The 22,154-nt window shown below is 55.6% G+C and overlaps 1 protein-coding gene across 1 annotated transcript; it reads right to left on the bottom strand.

Moving 5' to 3' along the window:
* Positions 1-110: 110 nt before the first annotated feature.
* Positions 111-18,370, bottom strand: SREBF1 (sterol regulatory element binding transcription factor 1). Its single transcript, XM_084762370.1, is given in 19 exon segments — positions 111-720; positions 897-1,008; positions 1,124-1,324; positions 1,667-1,832; positions 1,964-2,096; positions 2,179-2,288; positions 2,527-2,629; positions 3,234-3,402; positions 3,590-3,756; positions 3,837-4,098; positions 4,299-4,477; positions 4,571-4,763; positions 4,840-5,051; positions 5,578-5,689; positions 6,283-6,561; positions 6,563-6,727; positions 6,808-6,989; positions 7,218-7,640; positions 18,203-18,370. Coding segments are annotated over 19 exon segments (3,489 nt in total). The 5' UTR covers positions 18,294-18,370; the 3' UTR covers positions 111-490.
* Between the last annotated feature and the right edge of the window lie 3,784 nt (positions 18,371-22,154).

The raw sequence follows: 22,154 nt of genomic DNA, 5'->3' as shown, positions 1-22,154 counted from the left end.
CAAATACACCCTTACAGCACCTGGGAAGTCCTGCTGCCCAGAGGGTAATCTAGGAAGGATGGCACACAGATGAGGCAGACATCTGCCCACTCAGATAAACAAAACTGAGGTTATAAATAATGTCACTTTTTAATTTTCTGTACAAAATTTCTCAACCTATGAAAATAAAGTTTGCAAAAGTCAAAGTAGTACATGAGCCCGCACAGGAACTGGCTCAGCTGGGTCGATACTATGCACAAGTCTCCCAGGAAGGGGTGAGAGCCAGCTGTGAGACAGGGTGGCCCCTTGGCTAGGGGAAAGCCACTAAGGTGCCTACAGAACAAGAGGGTGGCATTAGGTGGCATTGGGCCAGTGCAGCCTCTGCAATTTCCAGATCTGCCACTAGAGGTCAGCATGATCCTGATCACTTGTCAGGCTCACCTTCTCTGGACCGACCACAGCCAGTGACAAAGGTCCTCAAGGGCCTCTCATACTGGGGAACCATCAGGGTCTAGCTGGAAGTGACTGTGGTCCCGCCACCAAGGCGCAGGAGCATCTGCTGGCAGTCAAGCAGTAGGCGGTGATCACCAAGCTTCTCTACAGTGCGCGCAGCCTCTGCCAGCATGCTCACGCGCTGCCCGGGGGCCGACAGGAAGGCAGGTGGTAGATAGCAGGAGGCCAACAGCAAGGCCTCCGTGTGCTCCCGCCATGTGGGTCGAGGCTCTAGCTCAGTTGCAGCGCCTGCACATACAGATCATGTCAAAGGGAATTCCCTACCACTCTGGATGCTTCCTCCCCATGACCATCTCACAGACTGTCAGCCCCAGCTGGCTCCAGTATTTCAGTATCCTTCATGCCAGGCCAAGCTAGTGTCCATCCCGTCATTCCCTCCCTCCTCCCAGCCCCTACCTCCTCACCTCCTTTGCCACTGGAACCTGCTCGCCTCCGCAGACTGCGGTCCAGGAGCTGGTGTGTCCGCGCAGGACTTGCCCCTGCCATCAGCCGAGCTGTGGCCTCATGTAGGAACACCTGAGACGTTAGGAGTGATGGCCAGTTTCAGACTTAGTGACTGCTCCAGTGCCTGCTAGAGCCCCTGGCTTCCTGCCTCACGGCCCCAGTGTGAGATAAGACTAATGGGACTCACCCTCCTCATAGCAGGCCGGAAGCTCTGTGCCAAGCGCCTCAGGCTGCTCAGATCATGTTGGAACCCACGCAGCTCCACAGCAGAGGCTTGGGGGCCACTGCCGGCACTGTGAACTATCTGAGCTGAGGCTGGCGATTGTTGGCGCTGCCATAGACTGGTCCGGGCCACAAGAAGTAGATCACACAGGAGCAGTTGCATGGCCTGGGACAGACAGCATGGAGGGCAGAGGTCACTGGAAGCTCTAGCATTCGTAAGGGGCTGCATTGCCAAGGCTCTGCACCTGCCTCATATACCTGCAACGCAACAGCCACCTGACTACAAGCCCTCAGTCTGCCAACAGTGGCCCCTAACAGGAGCCCGGTCAGTCTGCTCCCCACCCTTCTTCCCCCTGGTTGAAAAACAGTGAGACTGTTCTCCCCAGGACCTGAGCCTTAAGAAACTGAGAGAAGCCCATTCATTCAGCACATTTTGTACTAACTCTGAGAAACTGGGAATGGACAGCTATGACCCTGGGCTAGCCACGTACCCACCCTACCCCCTCACCTTGTCAATCGAACTGCCAGTCGGTGTAGTGGCTAAGCTGTCCCGCAGGTACCCACTGGCCTTCTCACAGATGGCCAGGCTAGCTGGGCCAGATTCCACCTTTCTGTGGTCCAGCATAGCCCGGGCAGCCTTGAAGGAGTACAGAGCTGCCCTGGGTAGGGGTCTCCTGTTGGGTTCAGAGCAGACATGGTAAGACCAGGCTACAGCCCCTCCCTGAGTCCTCCCACGCTGGTTCTAGTCTCCTGGGACAGGGAGCACACTGTCCTCCCCATACAGACATGTAGGCTGGGTACTCACTCAGTCTCCTGCAGCACTGGGGGTATGTGCTCTACCAGTGGGTACAGCCGCTCAGCCGCCTCCTCATCCCGCCGCAGCCAGTGGATCACCACGGCTGTTAGCGAGGCCCACCACTTGGCCACTGGGTCTGTGCCTACAGAAGAGAGAAAGGTCCTGACCCTCAGCCACACTGCACCTGGGGCTTGCGGGAGTCAGGACAGCGGTCTGGAGCTCACCCGTGGTGGAAGCCATGCTGGAGCTGATAGAGAAGCTGCAGGCAGGAGCCCCGACAGCATCCGAACAGCTGTTTAGCAACTGCAGGTATCCAAGGGCATCTGAGAACTCCCTGAGGCAGGAGAGAGTGGTTAGGACAGACAGCAGCAGTCTCGGGGTCTGGGTGACAATGGCTTTCCCCCACTAACCAACAGAGCATAGTCTGACTCCACTGTTCTCCAAATACCACCTGATAGCGAGACCCAGCTGAGGACACACACAGAGTCTGGCTACTGAACAGGTGAACAAGGCCTCCTCAACACCCTGTTGTAGTGTAGGGCCTTGCCTGGGAATGGCTCAAGAGAACTCACCTATCTCCATCAGCTGCCCCTGGGCTGGGCTGAGCAATACAGTTCAGTGCTCGTTCCAGGAGATGTTCACAGAATAGTCGGGTCACCTGGGCCAGCGGATCCACTGTGGGGAGGGGGTGAGTGGAGCAGAGATTAGCCATCTTCCTCTCTACAGTCCCTTTCCACACCAATGCCTTCGCATGCTAGGGTATGGAGTTGCCTTTGCATGCTGGGGCCCCAACCCACTTCCTAGCTCCAAGCCTAGACAAACAGACACATAGACAGGACAGTGATGGGTATGGACTTGCCTTCACATGCTGTGCCCCAACTCACTTTCTAGTTCCAAGCTCAGACAGACATACAGACGGACAGATACACAGACAAGACAGACAGTGATGGGTATGGACTTAGCCCCTGCCCTCAGAAGCTTGGCCAGGGAGGAAAGTGGGTGGGCTGTGCACACTGAAAGGGGCGCCTAGTCAATAATCACATACCCACGGCCCCTGACCTGAGACTACAGTGGTGTGGCCTGGAGTCATCTCTCAAGTCCACCCACTGCCTGCTGGCCCATGCTGCTTCCTGCTTCTAAAGAATCTTGGCAAAGCCTAGCAAGGCATCTCACAGCTATAGCTGCTTGCTGGGGGGCTGGGGGGGGGGACATTCAAAGACGAGGGGGGGACAAAGTAATGTGAGGTGGGAACAAGAACGAGGCAGGAACGAGAGAGCACCTGGGTTCCCAGCCACGCTGTACAGGCTCTCCTGTGGGGCACCATGCACAGCCCAGTCCCCATCCACGAAGAACCGGTGACCTACAGGGTGGCAGAGCCACTGCATGGCAAGAGGCACTGAGCCACTCTGTGCTAGGCAGGCCTGGCGGGCGCTACTCAGGAAGAAACGCTGTGGAGGAAGGAACAGGACTGTCACACTGGCTCCCAGCTCAAACCCAGACCCAAGTTGGAGACCCCAGCAGGGCCTTCAGCCCCCCTGCTGACCCTGCCACATCTTGTTTAGCCCCTCGCCCTGGAAGTGACAGGTGAGAGTTGCAAAGACAAGCCTCCAGCTCTGTCCCCATCAGCCTACTCACTGTCAAAAAGTGCAAGGCTCTTGGGAGACTGGTTTTGACCCTCAGGGCAGCTGCCACATAGATCTCTGCCAGTGTTGCCATGGATATAGCATCTCCTGCGCATTCAGCCAGGTTCAGGGCACTTAGTGCCAGGTTAGAAGCAGCAAGGTGCCCTCCTGTGTACTTCCCTGCAAAGTGGGTGAGGCGTGAGGACAGGAGGGGGTGGCATGGTGGGAGCCCGCAAAGCCCAGCTTCCATCCAGCCATACCCACGGCATGCAGCTGGTGCAGCTTATGGTAGACAAGAGCAGCGTCCCGGGCACTGGCACGTGCATCCGTCTTCAGCCCACAGTCCCTCTGCAGGCCCCCAGCCTGGCCTGCCAGCCAGCGGCCCACCCAGAGACGCTGCAGCAGGTGGCGGATGAGGTTCCAAAGTAGGCTGCAGGCCAGGTCCAGGTTCGAGGTGGGCAGGGGCCGGCCCAGTGCCTGCAGGGCCAGCCACAGCTGCTGAGCAGCCTGGGCAAAATCTCCCTGGAGAAAGGATTATCTCAGTAAGAAAAATGGCAGTAGGGCACCTCCCTAGTCTGCGCCCCTAGAGTCAAAAGAGCTCTGAAGGTGGGGGTGGGGCAGCTTGGAGTGTAGACAAAATGAAGAGAGCAGCAGAAGGGCGTCTAGCACCTTCCAGGCCTGGCGGCCTACCCTATTTCTTCTCCCCAGGGTCAGTCCCTTACCCGGGCCAAATCCAGGTCGGCTTGTTTGCGATGTCTCCAGAAGTGTACAGCCGGGCCAGAGTGTGGCCGAGTCACAGGTTCCCCATAGACAAAGAGAAAAGCCAAGCAGGCCAACACTAGTAGTCCATTGCCCAACCAGACTAGGGGTGGCAGCAACCACTGGGTCCAATTAGAGCCATCTACAGGCAAAGAGAATGTCTGAGGACTCAGCTCCCAGGAAATCCAAAGTCCCAAAGGTCTCTCCCAACAACTCCCAGGCCGGCCTGACTCACCTTTGCTCTCAGCCTCCAGCATGCTGCGTCCAGAGCTGTGGTGCGCCCTGGCCGCATCGGAGGGATGGAAGATGCTCCAGCCAAACAGCGAGGCCAAGGGGTTGCAGGTCAGACACAGGAAGACCAGGGCACACAGGGCCAGGCGGGAGCGGTCCAGCATGCCTCGGCCGTGTGAAGGCAGCTGGGCTTTCACCTAGAGAGAGGCAGGGAGGTGAGGGAGGAAGACTCAGGGCCTGTGGGCGGGGAAGGAGCCGTGTTGAGAGTCCAACCTGGCTATCCTCAAAGACTGGGCTGTCGGGCTCCGAGTCACTGACGCCGCTGCTGCTGCCTCTGCTGCCGAGGGACAAGGGGCTACTCTGGGAGGGCGAGCCGGCGTCGGAGGGTGGAGGGGTCAGCGTCTCCACATCAGGTTTCAGGCCCTCCATAGATACATCTGTGCCTCCGCCACTGCCACAGGCCGACACCAGGTCTTTCAGTGATTCTGTAGGCAGAAGGAACGGGGTTGGGAAGAGGCCTAGCGGGACCGGACAGTTCTGTTATAATCAAAGCAGTGGGCCAAAGCCACTGTAGGGTCCAGCTGCTCAAGACTGATCAGGAGCTAAAGGGACCCAGTGGCACACTATGGTCAGAGGCAGAGGGAAGACTGGGCAGGGAAAGAGCAGTCAGCACCAGTGTGGTAGTTTGAATGATTGGCCCCAATTCAAGGTACTGTTTGGGAGGGATTAGGAGGCGTGGCTTTGTTGGAGGAGCTGTGTCCCTGGGGGTGGGCTCTGAAGTTTCAAAACCCCACACTGTTCCCAGCTAGCTCTTTCTCTTTGCCTCATGCTTGTCTCAACATGTGAGCTCTCAGCTACTGCTCCAGCGCCAGGCCCACCGCTGCCTACTGCCATGATGGTCATGGACTCAGTGTCTAAAACTGTAAACCCAATAAATTCTTCTATACACTGGCTTGGCTGTCTCACCACAGCAACAAAAGTAACCAAGGGGGGGGGGAGGCTGGGACTCACTGCTTTTGTGGGCGGTTCGCAGGGCCACGTTCTCCTGCTTGAGCTTCTGGTTGCTGTGCTGTAAGAAGCGGATGTAGTCGATGGCCTTGCGCAAGACAGCAGATTTATTCAGCTGCAAGGAGGGAGAGGAAGGGGGCTCAGGCGGCCAGGCAGGCCTGGCTGTAGGTAAGTAGGCAGCGCTGCCCTGCATCACAGCTGCCTCGGGACCTCTGTGCTCACTCCTTCTGCCTACAATGTTCTAACAGAAAAGTTACCATGGGAGATGCATACGACGGTGTTCAGCCAGCTGCTGTGCTAGTGTCACCACCCCATGTCGCCTTTACTTCCTTCAGCTCTGTATCTGTGAGACCTCCCTTGACCACCCAGTTCACACCTAAAACTCACGATTCCTCCTCGTACCTGCTTCCTTCCCCACACAGGTGAGCTGCTGGCACACCAACGTCTCTCTTTTACACTGTTCAATGCCCACAACTCCCTCTGGGGTATTAGTCCCTCCAGGACAGGGCTTTTGTGTATCTCACCGTGGCCCCTGGACCCTTTCTTTATTCAAGACACTCTTGACAAAATCTAATCAGGTAAATGCCCAGGCCCAGGCCAGTTGATGCGTAGGACTATGTGACCAGCCTAAGCCTACTTCCTGCTGGAGGATGTGCCCGCTCCGTTCCTGCTCACTCTGACGTGAGTCTCCCAGGCCTCTGGCCTTACCTTTGCCTCAGTGCCCACCACCAGGTCCTTGAGCTCCACAATCTTGTCATTGATCGAGGAACGGTAGCGCTTCTCAATAGCATTGTGGGCTGTGCGCTTCTCACCACGGCTCTGAGCTGAGCCCACAGCCTTGCTGCCAGCTGCCAGGCGGTGGATAGGCAGTTTGTCTGTGTCCACAACCAGTGGTACTGTGGCCAGGATGGTCCCTCCACTCACCAGGGTCTGCAAGGTAAGATGCATGTCACCCGGTGGACATATACATGTGCAGCCAGCCCCCTTATGCCTCCCTTTTGCCTGAGCCATCTACCTGCAAGGGGCCTGCCTGCACGGCTGTGCCAGGGGCCAGGGTGCCGATGCCTGCCGCCTTCACTGTGGCTCCTGCATCTGTCTTTACAGCGGTCAGCAGCAGTGAGTCGGCCTTGATGAAGTGTGGCTGCAGCACAACCTGGGTGGGAGGGGCCTGGCCATGAGTGGCATTCAGGCCAGGCTTCCCCCCCATCTCCCTACCTGGCCAGGCCCACTTACTGGGACCTGCTGGATCTGGGAGGTCACAGTGGTTGTTCTAGAGGCTGCTGAGGCTGGCGGCAGCGGCGGCTGCTGGGAGGCCGAGCTCTGGGCCTGGGTGTGTAAGGAGACGGGCGAAACTCCTGGTGCTGAGGCCAGTGGCAGGCCAGAAGGTGGCTGTTGGGTGTTTCCAGGAAGGGTCCCTGCAGAGACAAAGTCAAAAGCTGCTGGCACAGGCTGCCTTGTCTACTTTCACCCCATCCGGCTTGTCTGTCTATGGGCTTCACATAGCTTTCCCTATGATTTCCTCGCAGGACAGGCCCTGCTGATGGATGTTCCACGCAGGATGATGCCTGGCTTCTGAAGCTGAGAAATTCCTCATGAGAGCACAGCGGCTGCTCTGCTGGGACTCCTCCCACCACCTCCCCTACCTGAGAAGCCTGAAGGAAGGCTGGAGAACCCCACCACAGGAGCAGGGCTGAGCTGCAGGGGTGGTGCAGGGAAGTTCGGAGGCAGGAGGGTCCCTGGTGACGGCTGTGGCGCTGGCGGCTGCAGGATGGTGAGTGGCACTGGCTCTTCTTTGATGCCAGGCCCGGGGGAGAATGGCGGCACAGACGGGTACATCTTTAAAGCAGTGGGCGCAGATGGCGGAGGGGATAGGGGTACAGGTGTCACCTTGGGTCCTCCTAGGAAAGCTTCCAGGGAGGAGCCCAGGGAGGCAGGAGAAGACAAGCTCTCATGAGAGCTGGCACTGGGGCTGGTGGGTTCTGTGTCTGCTGTCCCACCCCCAGCATAGGGGGCATCGAAGAGACCAGGGAAGTCACTGTCTTGGTTGTTGATGAGCTGGAGCATGTCTAGGGAGAAGGAGAAGGAGAGGGCAGTGAGTGGCGGCGGGGCACGGAGGCCAGCTCCTGAGCAGGACGTGTAACGCTCCGGACACAGCCCTTTCTCAGGCTCCTGTGATGTGCGTGAGGAGCCATTCTTGACACAGTGGGCGTAGCTGAGATAGTCCCGGGCACAGGCAGGCAGGGCTGGCACCACTGGGGCCCTGACTTACGCATTTCTAGCCTGGACCTCATGCTGTGGCTGGCTGAGTCTGCCTTCTTCAAAGCTCTCACCGCTCACCACCTGACGTCTCATCGCATGCACAGTCATCGCACATAGCAGGACTGCATGCGCCTGTTCATTCTTTCACCCAGTCAGCATATACCGTGTGCCCAACCAGGCAAGGCATCTTTCCTGGGCCCCTTCACCCCAGGAACCTATGGAAACCTTGCCTGTTCCTTGCCTAGCAATGCTACTGTCCCAGCTACCAGGGAGCCTGCTCAAGAATCAAGACTCCAGCCAGGCAGTGGTGGGGCACAACTTTAATCTCAGCACTTGGAAGGCAGAGGCAGGTGCATCTCTGTGAGTTCAAGGCCAGTCTGGTCTGGTGAGTGAGTTCTGTCCAGGGCTCTATAGTAAGACCATGTTTCAAACAAAACAAAACAAAACAAAACAAAACAAAACAAGGCAAGAGTCCAGTTGAGGCAGTGCCATGGAACCCTACCTCAAGAGAAAGACAGAACAGGTCCCACAGGAACCGAGACTTTCCTGGGAATGTCGAATGTCCTCCATCTTACTGGTGTTTTATTTCCTTGGGTTGGTATTTTGTGTGTGTGCCAAAGTGCAGCAGGCAATCACACATAAGCACATACTCCACTAAGCTACACTCAGCCTGTCCTGTTTTGTGTTTAATGTGAACATGTGCATATGTATGCAGCACCCCCCCCCCAAAAAAATTTGAGATTGAGGGACAGCCTGGGAAAACCTAGAACACCATTCACTGTAAATGTGTGCCACCTCACCTGGCATTTTTTCACTTGGATTTTGGAGGGCAGATTCAAGTCTTGATGCTGGCAAGGCAAGTGCTTTACCGAATAAGCCAACCTCCACCCTGTCTTGTATCTCACCGTGGACAGTGCTAACCTTTAACTCTACCCACATCTCAGTCCCTCCATGCACGCACAGGAACGTCTGCACTGCTTGGTAGGCCCAAGTGCTAATCAGAAGGTAGCAAGCCCTCAGAGGCCTCTCCTGCCCTTTCTGCTACCTTATTGCCCAACTGGTTTGTTAAAAGAACACACGGTCCATCTAAGACATGGACAGCCCTGCTCTCCCCCAGTTGAGCCTCAATTTCTCAATCTGTAAAACAAGGACATGCCTCACACTCAGGAGTCCAGTTCTCGGTTGAGGAACTGGGCACAACAGTCAGTAGGGCAGAGGGGATACAGATCAAAGGAGCCTTTACACAGCGGAGTCCCATGCCCACTGACACTCCTGGGCTCTTCCTTTAAAGATGATTAGCAGGGTCCCCTGCTCATATTGACAGAAACTCAGAGACTACTGAGATGCAGTAGTGTCACCCACCCCCCTCAGTTACAGGGGAAGAGAGACATGGAGAGAGGATGGCTGAGTGCTTCTCGGAGTAGTACTCTCACACAGAAATAGCAGACATGCAGATATGGGACCACGTCAGGGAAGGGCCCTTACCCCTCCTGGGCAGACACAAATGTTGAGTAAGGTCTATGGCAGCAGACTAGGTCTGGGGTAAGCAGCAGGTCCATTCTGAGGCCACCACCTTGACTGAGCCTGCTGTGTGAACCAGATGCCCTATTCCACAAGTTCCTGCTGAGTCCAAATCTACCTGACCACAATGCTCTCAGCACTAGCCACTGCCCTTTTCAGACCACTATTTCAGCTCAGGCCCGCTCCCCTGCTCTAGAGGAAAGAAAGGACACTGATGGTGAGCGCCACCGGCATCCAGAGAGCACGCAGTAAGAGACTTTAAGCCTAGGTCTGCAAAAACGCCAAGTTCCGCCAAAAAACCAGAGGCAACACTGCCATTACTAATCCATTGCTCAGCAGAGCACACTGAGGTTTGGAGCAGCACCAGCTGCTGGCAAAGTAGCCAACCAATGCATCTGTGTGTCCTGGGCACGAGGCCAAGTCCCCAGGTCTGGCATTCAGGCTTTGGTCTCCCCTCTGTAAAAGCAGAGTGCTCTCTCTCCTGGCTCCTGCCTCCTAACATCCACTGCGACACACTCCCTGGCGCCATCCCAGCTACAGGCCCTCTTCCCCAGCTGGCAACCAGCATCTGGCTGGCTCAGCCCAGGGCCCTCTCACCCACTCATGGAGGCCACCTTTTGGGTCAAAGGGCTCCATAGGACCCGTGAACACACTAGAGACCCAAAGCGCTCTCAGATTCCCTGCCTACACCACCACTTGAGCTGGAGCCTAGGGCAATTGCCTCCCCTCACTTAGCCTCAGTTTCCTCCTCTGCAAAAAAAGAGAAGGATTAAGTCTTTTCCCCACAGAGCAGGGATCAACACTGCCTAGTGATGGGATGCTCAGGCAAGAGGCACGTTAGTCACTGCAGGCGAGACTTCCCCACAGCTGTGAACAGAGCAAAACAGGGTGGCAGGCTCAGCCTTCTGGATCCTTGTGGACTCTCCAGATTTATGTAGGTCATAAATAGTACTTTTAATCATAGGATCTTTCATCTCGCACGGCCATTTCCATTAGCACATTTGCTAAACGGGGAAACTAGGGCCAAGAAAGAAAAGATGACAGCCTGTACAGCCACCTTCTGCCTGCCCAGAGGGTCTAAAATGTCCAATTAGGGCCACCAAATGGGTCAGACTCAAGGGTGGGCAGGACACTGGCTCTCTGGTCTTTCCCTCCGGACCCTGCCCAGAGGGGAAGGAGAAGATGCAGAGAAAGTTGTCCAAGTTGCAAGGTGCTGTGGTTAGTCCCTAAGCAGGATGGCTAGAGTGGCCCGCCAACTTATGGCCCGAGGTGAAGGGCCGTCCCACACAGTATTGCGATCTGCTGCAGAGACCCTGGCAAAGTAATAGAGAGGAGGGTCCTCCCCAAGGTACCTTCAAAAGTGCAATCCATGGTTCCGTAGCCCGCGCCCCGCCCCTAGGGCGTGCAGACGCCACCTCAACTGCGTCCGCGCCGATTTCACCTGTCAGGCCCCGCGAGGCTTTAAAGCCCGCCGAGCGCCTCGGCGCCCCGCCCCTCGGGTGAGCGCACATGGCCAATCAGCAGCCGCGCCGCGCCCCACTAGGGCCCCGCCCACCCCCGACGGCGGCGGCTCGGGTTTCACCCGGTGCTCTGAATGGGGCCGGGGTTACTAGCGGGCGTCCGCCTTTAACCGCCTCTGCGCCAGGGCGCCGGGGTTACTGGCGGTCACTGGCGTCCTAGTCCCAGCAGCACAGGAACCACCCCTGAGAAATGCCCGGGTCGGGGGCCTGGCATGATCCTAGGAGATGTGTTCCCACAGCTGGTTCGCACACACCCAGAACGAGCCTGGACCATTTTTGCCTCAGTTTATCCACTCCAGCCCCTAGCACCAACTGGCAGCAGCGAGAGATGATAGGGCTAGTCTGAGGAAAGCTAGGGGGTACTTGATGGTGCAGGGGCATCAGAGCAGCCCCATAATGAGGACACTCATTTCTGGGAGGGGCTGATGGTCCCGGACCTAGATCACTCACGAAACTGCCTTCAGGAGCGAGCAAGGGAAATCCTACCTCCAGTCACACGTCCCGCATGCCCTACCTTCAGCTCCAATGTGCCTAGGCCGGGTCAGTATCCTCCCTCAAGGTCTCACAGCCCCCAGCAGTTAACAAGTGAAGCCTCAGTCAGTTTTCTAGCAGGACTCTGCAAAGGCCTAAAGGGACCCAGTCTCCTGACGGAAGGGAAAAGCAGGGGATACCGAGGGTGTGCCAAGTCTGTCTCTGTCCCTTGCTGACAAAGGTAAAAGCTTTCATACATGTGCAAACACACACACACACACACACACACACACACACACACACACACACACACAGAGCCATGACCACCTCCACACCAGTGTTGGCCTATAGCCTAGCTTCTGTGGCAGTGGCCTGGCCCGGCAAGGTTTGGCAGCCTAGTTGGCAGATCAGGGACTCACACTGGTTGCACACTGGCTCTCTGGTTTTCTTCCTCCAGACCCTGCCCAGAGGGGAAGCAGACGATGCAGGGAAAGTTGTCTAAGTTGCAAGGTGCTGTGGTTAGTCCCTAAGCAGGATGGCTAGTGTGGCCTGCCAACTTAAGGCCCGAGGTGAAGGGCCGTCCCACACAGTGGCTGGGAGGGGCCCAGCTACTAAGTCTCCTCATGGGTATCAGGAGCTTGTGTCCCTGTGGCCCATCTTTCCTTTCAGAGATGTGGAAAACAGCCACATGTCTTTTCTGACACCGTTCTGCCCAGCCCGTGAGTGCTTGTGGGCCTGCCACTCCCCAAACAAACCAAGCACAGCTCCTGTGAAAGGCTCTGCCCTCACACAACTTAAGGCAATGCAACAAAGAGACCCAACACCAGGAGACACCGAGGGCTACAGTCCAGCTAAGAGGTTCCCCAAGGCTGACCTACGTTTAGTCCTTTTCTTCTGATTTCTGAGCCTGGAAGACAAAAAGACTTGCAGAGGCCCACCTCACAGCCACTCACACGGGCGGTGGCAAGCACCCCCACCTCTGTGTTCTGTCCCTGTCTGGACAACAGAGAAGGACAGATGTGACCTGAGAAGATGGGCAGGCTTGTGGGTACAACAGCCTTAGTCAAGCAGTGGGCCAGAGGCAGGCCTGGCACCTAGTGGCATGTGTGCCCAATCCCTACCTCTGCGCTGCCTGACCTCCCCCTCACTCCCTTCTTGAGTCCAGTCTATTAGCTCATTTCTGTAGATGCTGGTGGCCAAGGTGGAGGCTAGGGAAAGCGGAAACTCAAAGCCAGCTTGGCAACCTCACTGAGAATGAGCTTTGCCAGGGGCCTGGGGCCATGTGCCCAGGCCTTTTCTTTTAACCCCTACTTGCTGTGCACCGGGGCAGGCCAGCCTCCACGCAGCCCGGGATGGAGCTAGCCAAATACCTCTCTGTGAACCTCCAGGTCCTGGTCTTGCCCACCTCCAGGGCCGGCGGTTCTGGGAGAGCAAGTTTATAAAGCACCTGCCCACTCACAAAGGCCTCGGCGAAGACAGTTGCCCTTACAGCCAGCCCCTGCACCGGCTAGAACTGGGAAGCAGACGGAGGCTGTCTGATGACTGTAGTGCTGAGGTCAACCCCAGGCACCTGGTAGGTTTTTAACACAGCTGAAGGGAGTGCTCCTTGCCACACCCTAGGAAGGACAAGGACTCACTAGGTCCAGTAGGGCTGGAAAGGGGCATCATGGTGCCCAGGCTGTGGGCCATCAAGACATGCTAAAAACGGGCTTCCCATGAACAGCACGGGCTTCTAGTTTCTACAAAAGACCTGAAGCAGGACAAGAGGAGGCCCAGACCCCCTCATCGGGTTTAGCTCCTCCGCTTCCCACACCTTTCCAGGCCTGCTCTACCCTCCTCACTCAGGCCCTGATCCTATCTGACTTCAACAGGAAACCGGAAGCCCAAGCTGGCCCTCCCTGACAGTGTCTGAGGCCCACCCTAGGTGTCTGCTGTGTGTCAGCCACTTGCCTGGTATGTGGGTTCTGCTTGAAGCACAGAACCCTGCCTTTGGGGCACTTCCACTCTACCAAGAAACCAGCCACACACACACGTGTGCGTGCGTGTGTGTGTGTGTGTGTGTGTGTGTGTGTGTGTGTGTGTGGTGTGGGAAGGCAAGCGGGGGAGGTGAGAGCACCATGACAGAACGGCTGGGTAAGGAAAGACAGGGTAAGGTTATCAAGGCTACCTGAGGAGGTGACACTTGCTTGTAGTCTGAATAGATAGGACCGCAAGGGAGAAAAGAGTTCTCTGGCCAGAAGAAAGCGTGAGCCCAAAGACCTCCAAGATACTGCAAGGCAGGTGTGAGGGCAGCAGCAGAAATCAGAGGCTGGGGAGAGGGATGAAGTGTTTTGGGATTTCAATGCAGGCTGGTAAGGCTGAGAAAAGACACAGTGCCTGCAGGATTTGCAAACTATCCCATGTCATGAAGGACTGCACGTGATAAGAAGGGTGACAGCTGTGAGGACAAGTGACACCACCTCCTGGGGAGGACATGGGACAGAAGTCCCTGGCAGGGACTCCAGTCCTTGGCCACCATATGGGTGCCAGGGCACAGGGGCACAGACTGCCTTTTGTGCACACAAAGGTTTTGCTGCAGGGGATTAGAAGAAAGTGATTCTTCCTGGAAAGGGACAGGCGACACGCAGGCTGATGAAACAATGTCGCTTGGGCTCAGGACCTCTCCCCAGTGAGGACATAAAGGTTGGGAGAAAGATGAAGAAGGCCAAGAGCCCTCCGGTAGCCCAGGGGAGCACGTAAGACCCTGACTCACTTCTGCTGAGCCACAGTGCCTACTCTGCTGCCAAGTCAGTTATGGCCTGAGGTGAGCCCGGGGCCAACCAGCATTACCACCACTGCTTACGCAGAAGGACTACACAGGGGTGCTACACAGCGTTGCTGGGCCAGGCCTCAGCAGGGGCTCTCAGTCATCAGCCTCAGCAAGTAGAAAGCAGAGGGGCAGGGGGATGGCTCAGTTAGAAAAGTGCTTGCTGTGCAAACATGAGGACTTGAGGTCAATCCAAGCACCCACACAAAGAGCCAGCTATGGAAAAATAAGAGACAGACAGACAGACACAGGAGAGACAAGTGTGGCAGCTGATGCTTACAGCCCCAGGGCTGAAGGGATGAGAAAAGATTATCCCTGGGGCTTGCTGGCCAAAAAGCCTGCATAGTTAATCTGTGAGTTACAGGTTCGGTTTAAAAAAAAAAAAATGTTGCCTTTAAAAACTACGTAGAAGGGCTGGAGAGACGGCCCAGTGGTTAGGAGCACCTGTTCTTGCAGAGGACCAGGATCCCGTTCACAGCCCCACAGGGTGGCTCACAACCATCCATAACCCCAGTTCCAGGGGATCAGATGCCCTCTTCTGACATCAAGAGGCACTGCACACACATGGTGCACATACATACAGGCAAAACATACATATATAATACAATAAATCTAAAAATAAAATGGGGGATATTTTTGAAACAGGGTTTCTCTGTGTACCTCTGACTGTTCTGGAACTCATTCTATAGACTAGGCTGGCCTTGAACTCAAGAGATCCACCTGCCTCTGCCTCCCGAGTGCTGAGATTAAAGACATGTACCACCACCTCCCAGCCATAAAAAAAAAATGTCTTAAATACATTTTTAAAATCATGTGGAAAAGCAAAGACTCTAAACACTCACTTCTAGCCCTACACATCTGCACATACACACATTTGCACACACATATACATCCACACACAAACTGGACACAGTGTGGTGGGGGCCATGACGACCACCTCTATACTTCTGCCACCCACACTCCTGCTGGCCTCTAGCCTTCACATGCAGCCTCACTCCCCTGTTTCTGAAGGTATTCTCCCATTCATGTCACCCTGCCCAGGCTGACCCTGCCAGAATGTCCTCCTTACTCTCAGTTCCGCCCACCTGGAACACTCCCACTCTTTTCTCGAAACCTGCTCTGATGTTGCGCTGACCCTACCCACCCATCGCATGCAGCAACCCCAGTACCTTTTCCCTCAGTGGAGAAGCTGAAACTGCAGGCTCTGCCCGCTGCCCTCAGGTGAGAGCAGCCTCAGCATGCTCCTGTTTGTCTTGTCTTCCTTTCAAACAGGGTCTCAAATAGCCCAGGCAGGACCCAAACTTCACTTACATAGTTGAGGATGACCTTGAATTCTTGATCCCCCTGCCTCTACCTCCTGAGTGCTGGCCTTACAGATATGTGCCACCATGCAGGCAATTTCCATTATCCCTTAGGACACTTATGTCCTGGGCACCTAGGGCTCACCCCAGAGCCACAGGTCTGACATGTGGCCCTGAAAATACCTGGGGCACAGCAAATTAGTAAGATATTAGTATGGATCCCACCAGTTTGTAGGAGCTGGGAGCCCAGGGCACATGTTGGTCATTCTGGAGGTGGAAACAGCCCACAGGCCCAATGCACTGGCAGCTATTCCCAGCCTAACAGCAACGCTGCGTCTTTCTTCACCTAAGTCCACACAATCCTTTCTTAAGGACTATGTTAGCCTGCATGGAAGTGGTATGCCCAACTGTGCACTCCTAGGAGCTTCAAGGAACTTGCACTTGGGCTTCCAAGGCTGCCTTGCCCCAGTGCAGAGAGCTGTCTCTGAGAAGGAGAGTGGATGGCAGCCCTAACCCTGCTGTTCCTCAGGTGGGGATGGACTCAGCAGGCTTCTCCACCACCTCCTTTGGGCAGTTTCTAAGGCTGTGGCACTTGCACCACAAAAACGATGGGCAGTGGCCAGGAGTAAGCGGGCCCTCTGATGCCCAGTGATAGAGACCAGGACACTGCTATGGCTGAGGTGTCTTTTGACCTTGGTTAAGAGCGCTGTCTGCTCTTCTAGAGGTCATGAGTTCAATTCCAGCAACCACACGGTGGCTCACAACCATCTATAATGTGATCTGATGCTAAAGTACTCATATACAATTAAAAAAAAAAAGATGCCATGGTCGTGGTGTCTCTTCACCACTAAGACACCAACAAACTCACTGGACTTAGATGGAAAGTGTTTTTCCAGTCTGTAGCCATGCCCTGTCAGATTCACAGCCACCTCTACCTAGGGAGAGTCAGAAAACACTGGGACACAGACAGATAGGGTATAAGAGCAGGCCCAGAGAAGGGGAATTAGAACTCAGGAGGGCTTCTCAGTAAGCCATGTTGGACCTGAGCTACGCTGTTTGGAAGCTGTCTGTCCCAGGCCTTGGGCTCCCCAGGGCTCCTAGAGGAACTAGCCAGCCTCAGACCAGAAGTATCTCCATTTGTCCCCTCTGTCCTCTGGTCACAGTCGTCTCCACCAAAGGCTCCCTCTCCCTAGCCTCTAGGGACCTGACACCAGGAGCTCCTCTGAGGTCACAGCCAGCAGCAGGACTTGCTCTCTCGGCACAGCATCGTCCTCAGAAACAGAGGTGCCAAGCTCACAAGGCAAAAGGGCGAGAGAAGCAGGCAAGGGATGACTAGTGGCTCTCCCTGCCACTTTCCAGTCTTATGACCAACGCCACTCTGGGCAGGGAGACAGCTGCATGGCTCCTAGGCGCCTGCCTCAATCTGGCCCCTTATCCATCCAGCCTTGGGGAGCCAGGGTTCCAGGCTTTTGAGTCAGCAGCCTGGGTCTGAATTCTGGCTCTGCCTTGCTGTGGCTGCAGGCCCCTGATCATGTCATCTGCCCTCAGTTTTTCAGTCTCTCATCTGTAAGGCAAAAAACACATCTTCCAACTGGGGCTGTCAAAAGGATTCACTGGAATCTTCAACCTAACAGTGTCCGGCACACAAAGGGCTCAGTAAGTGTTTGATACCCATGTGATGTGGTCCACCCCATGAAAAGAAATTTCTAACAACTTAAATATGGTACTCGCCCCCCCCTGTACCCCCCTTCCCCAGCCCTTCTCCCATGGACCCTAGCCATACCTGGAACTTAGGCCTGCCCAGATGTCTTTCAATCTTCATCAGGGGGGTAATCGAGAGCACAATCTACTATAACCCCACAAGGCCCTTTGTAGTTGCAGAGAACACATGCTCATGGTTTTCTGGGGTGGAAGAGGGGGTGGAGCAGCCTAACGCGGAAGAGAGATGCAATGTTTTGAGACTGCTCACAGCCACCAGAGACCACTGAATGGTCCACCTCACATGGATATATCTCATTGTACCAAAGATTTGTTTTTGTTTTTTTCTTTTTCTTTTTCCTCCTCCAGATGCCCCTCTTCCCTCCGTCCACTTGTTGGCGGTGGTTGAAACTGGAAATGAATCATGCTGGGCCAGTTCAAGTGATGTTTTAAAGGCTCTAAGTGGCCTGGGGTGTGGCTCAGTGCAGAAGGCCTGTTACCATGTTCTAGGTCCTGGGTTTCTGTCTCAGAATCGCAAAATCTGAAAAATATTCTAGAGAGCGGCTGCTCTGTTTCTGTCAGCTTTCCCAGCGTCATCCACACCGACTCCTCAAACTTAGGTCCTACTTCAAGGGCCTTTCTCTCTACCTTGCCATTAGCCTAGAAAGTATCTTTCCTTGCCGGTGCAGGGGCTGCCCCTCAGCTCTATAGCATACAAAGCGACCTCCATGACCTCTAGACCCATGTGTACGTGTACGCCAAAGTGCATGTAGATATCCGTTCGTGGACTTCCTTGGGGAGTTTGGGATACCCAACAAATGAGGAAGCCCGGGTCAGCCAGTGAACTGTACACAGCCCCCAGTCTGGAATTCAGTGTACGCTCAGCGCGTCCAGAAACCAAGCCCACTGCGGTCCCGAGAGCCGTCCCGAGAGCTCAAGCCTAGATCCAAGGCACAGCGACTACGCAGTGCGCAAGCGCAGACGCTCCAGGCCAAGTGACCTCCCGGACGGGGTACCCTGTACAGGCCGCACCAGAGCCCCGGGCCACGCACCTTCGATGTCGGTCAGCAGAGCCGCGTCCAGTTCGCACGGCTCGGCCAGCGCCTGTTCCAGAGCCGTCTCGCTGAAGGGCAGCTCGTCCATGGCGCTGGCACCCGCCCGGCTTCGGAAGAGGGCCCGCCTTAACGAAAAGTTCCTCGGAAACTGCGATCCGTGGGCGGAGCCACTCGGGAAGAGGGGCGGGGTTTCCTGCTAGGCCCCGCCTACCAGCCGGAGCCCGCGGGCTTCAAACAACTAACTCACCTAGCGGGTTCAGACAGCCTGCCTGGGCCTGGTTTCCCGCAGCCTCCTACAGGTGCCCTCAGCTTCCTCAGCACCAAAGGAGCCGAATGGAAGCCACAAGACTAGACCTAGCTGTGACATCGTTAGACTGAAGGGCCAGGAAGGGGGGCCGGCGTGGGTGTGGGCGCAGAGAACTGGAAACTCACCTCCTAGGCTTTGTTCTTTAGAATAAGACAGGCTAGGGAGACAGCTCAGCAGTTAAGAGCACGGGGTCCTCTAAAAGAGGACCCAGTTTCAGTTCCCAGCACCCACAACTGTCTGTAACCCCAACTCTAGGGGACCCAACACTCTCACACAGACATACACACAAGCAAAACACCAGTATAAATGAAATAAAAACAAAATCGTAATTCAGCCGGGCGCGGTGGCCCACGCCTTTAATACTGAGGGAGGCAGAGGCAGGCAGGTAGCAAGACTCCAATGATCTATCTCTATGGGCTCGCTGAGAGATTAGTGAAGCTCCTGAGGAGCATGGCCCGTGAGATCTGTCCGCCCTCTCAGCATAGGAGCCCGGAAGTGCACCTCCAGAGGAGAAGGTTCCCAGGCAGAACCTGCAGGAAGAACAAGAGGCTTCTGATTTTGTCTTAGCCCTATCAGCCCCACCACTGGGGCAGAGAGGATCTGAAAAGCCAGTGTGCCTGTATAACTCCTAAAGAGGTCTCCAGGAAGACTCAGAAAAAAAAAAGTGTGGATCCCAAGGTCAGGCAAGGATTCCCGTAACAGGGGCCCAGGCACAGCTGCCTGGACCATTACATGGGGCCAGGCCAGGCCAGGCTAGCAGTCTGACTAAAAGCTGAAAAGTGAATCCTGGGGCCTGTGACTTAGGAACAAGTAAAGGGAGGGGGGGGGGCGCATTGAAATAAAGCATTCGGATCCACATACCTGGAAGAGGGGAAGCAGCCCCAGCAGTCATGGGGAGCCTCTGAGAAGGTCACGACCCCAGGCCACCTGGAGGCTCTGCCTTGCTAGGGTAGGCTGGGCAGCTGCACTCTCAACCAGCAGAATTAGCTGTCTTTGGGCAAGGAGGGAGTGTGTGCCTGGGCTCAACCGAGACTCGTTTCCTCCAGAGTGGCTGCTAGAAAATTACCCAAGAATAAGCTGTACAGAGGTTGTGGGGACTATAAACCACCTCTCCCACCACAGGGAACCCTTGCTTTGGGGCCACCTTGCTGTGTGCCACCATCGGAAGACACCCAGGGGTTTGAGGATTACCCGAAAACTCAAACAGCCCTTCCCAGCCCAAGGGGTGAGGGTCTTCAGCCGAGCTAGCACCTCACCTACGCGTGTGTACCCAGGATCAGTGATTTTCCCGGGTCAACTCACTAGGGCGTCATCACAACAGACCCGCGTTATTCTGGAACTGAGCAAAGACGATACACAGCTCCACAAACACACATTTCATTGCTGCAGGGTTCCAGGGAGCCGAAGGCACAGTCAAAGAAAGACTTGTAGCCAGGACTAGAAAAGTCTCCTGTGACGATGGGAAGTGGTGACGCACGCCTTTAATCCCAGAGGCAGAGGTAGGCAGATCTCTGAGTTCGAGTCCAGCCTGGTCTACAGAGCAAGTCCAGGACAGCCAAGGCTACACAGAGAACCTTGTCTCAAAAATTGAAGAAAGATAAAAGAAAAGAAAGATAAAGAAAACAAAGAAAAGAAGACAGGCAGGCAGGCACGCCCCTTGCGGAACAAAGCCCAAGGTAGGAGAACCGACCACAGATGCTAGCCTCTGCTCTGCAGGTTTACAAGGGCAGCAGCCAGGAGCCGCTTTTTCTCGGTGGAGAAAGCTTGGAAAACTTCTTCAGAGGAAGTCGGTGGTTTCTGTCTCAAACACCCCAGCCCTCCAGCCAAAGCTCTCGGGGACTGCCTAGCTGCCTTGCCGGGATCTTTGGCGCTCAGAATACAAGCCTGTCCCTGTCTGCCTGGGAGGGGCGGGTTCTCAACCTGACCGACAGTTACCTGGGTCAGCAGGTTTAGTATTATGCAGTCATGGGGCGTGCTTGTGACACGCCGAATACTTTTGTTGTATTAATTCGTTCAATTCTCCCAACAGCTTTAGGAAGGCGTCTGTTCCCTTCCATTTCCACAGAGGAAGCAACTGAGACTGGAGGAAGCAAAGGGACCCGCCTAGGACACCTCAGCGCTAACCGAGGTTGTCTTGCTTTGGGGATAGTAGCAGTGCGGCGTTAGGTGTGCATGCCGGAAACCCGGGATTCCCGGTGCGAGAGGACAGGCCCTGTTCGCTGCACCGCAGCCAATGGGTGCGGGGCCCCGAGTGGGGTGACGCGGCGTCAGAGTCCGCTCGCTCGCGGGACTCGGGCTTTGGTCACGTGCCCAGCTCCGGTTCGACCCGGGGGCGGGCCGGTATGACCTGCGGTCATCCGCTCTGCCCGGTGGGACTGCACGACTGCATGACTAAAGCGCAGATTTCCGTGCCTGGGACTTGGTTACCTGGGAGACCACCGTGCACCCGGAGACACTGCTAGGGCTCTCTGAGGACTGAGCGGCAGGGCTTCTCTGCCCAGCAGTGCCCTCAGTGTTGGGTGTGCAGTGGCAGGCCCTGGGCAGGAGGCTGCTGCACTTCTGGGCCACTTGTCACTCTGTATGACCCATTATCCTTCTTGACCAGCAGGAGCTGAGCTTGGGCCTGCCTGGGTCAAGGCGAGGACCAGGCTGTGGGAACAGACTGCTAAGACTTCAGAGCCACCTGGGAGGTCTTAGGCTCCTGATCTCACTTTATACCAGGGACTGCTGACTGAGAATTCTGTCCAGGAAGTGTCTAGCCCTCTCCGAGCCTCTGTGTTTCATCCACTGTAGGGGCTGCTTGGCATCATCAGTCTCCTGATAGGTCTCCACACAAGGCCTGTGTCTGCCCAAAGCCTGTGCACAGTGAGAGATTATGCTCATGACTGGACAAGGGGAATGCTGACTATCCGGAGAAGTCAGCAGCATGCTCTTGAGTCCCAGAGTAGAGCAAAGTACCTCAGCTGATGCCATCACCTGCCGCCAGTCAAGTCCAGCCCTAAGGGACTTACTGTTGGAAGCCCAGGTCCCCACTGCCTGCCACTCTACCAGACTGGGGAACAGACTCTGGTAGGAAGGTGGAGGTTTTCCAGAGGTGTAAAGAGCCTTTACAGAAGAAAAGGAGTATAGGATGGAGACAGGAGGGAGCCCATGTGTAAGTGGGGTTTTCCCAGGCCCCGTGTCTTCTGCTGCTCTGGCCGCTGCAACTCACTTTGATTTCGCTGAGCAGAGGAGATAAAGCTTCCAAGACCACCAGGTGTTCCGGTTCTGGCTGTGGGCCGCTGCTGATCCTCCATTTGCACTCTCACAGCTCAGCAGGTCAGCAGGAGGTTGGTGTTTGAGACCAGCTGGGACAAGTCCCATCTCTTAAATTCCAACTGGGACTACTCATCGGAGTTTAGAACATTAGGCTGAAGAGAAGGGAGTGTCTGCTGAAGGATCTAGGGAGGCCTCAGCCTCAAAAAAAAAAAAAAAAAAAAAAAGGTGACAGGCACAGGATCTGCGACAGGTTAAATAAAATACAGAATGCTTCACCTCAGTGTTGGATTTCAGGCCATACCAAACTGAGAACTAGTTGTCCTTTGAGCCAGTCTGCGGGCTCCTTTTTCTGTCCTCATCTTGCCTGGGATCTTACCGTGGGCC

The sequence above is a fragment of the Acomys minous genome, assembly GCF_964271855.1.
Source record: "Acomys minous genome assembly, chromosome: 16".
In the NCBI taxonomy this organism is placed as follows: domain Eukaryota; kingdom Metazoa; phylum Chordata; class Mammalia; order Rodentia; family Muridae; genus Acomys; species Acomys minous.
Note: the sequence above shows the minus strand (reverse complement) of the source record. Positions and strands in the feature narration are given on the sequence as shown.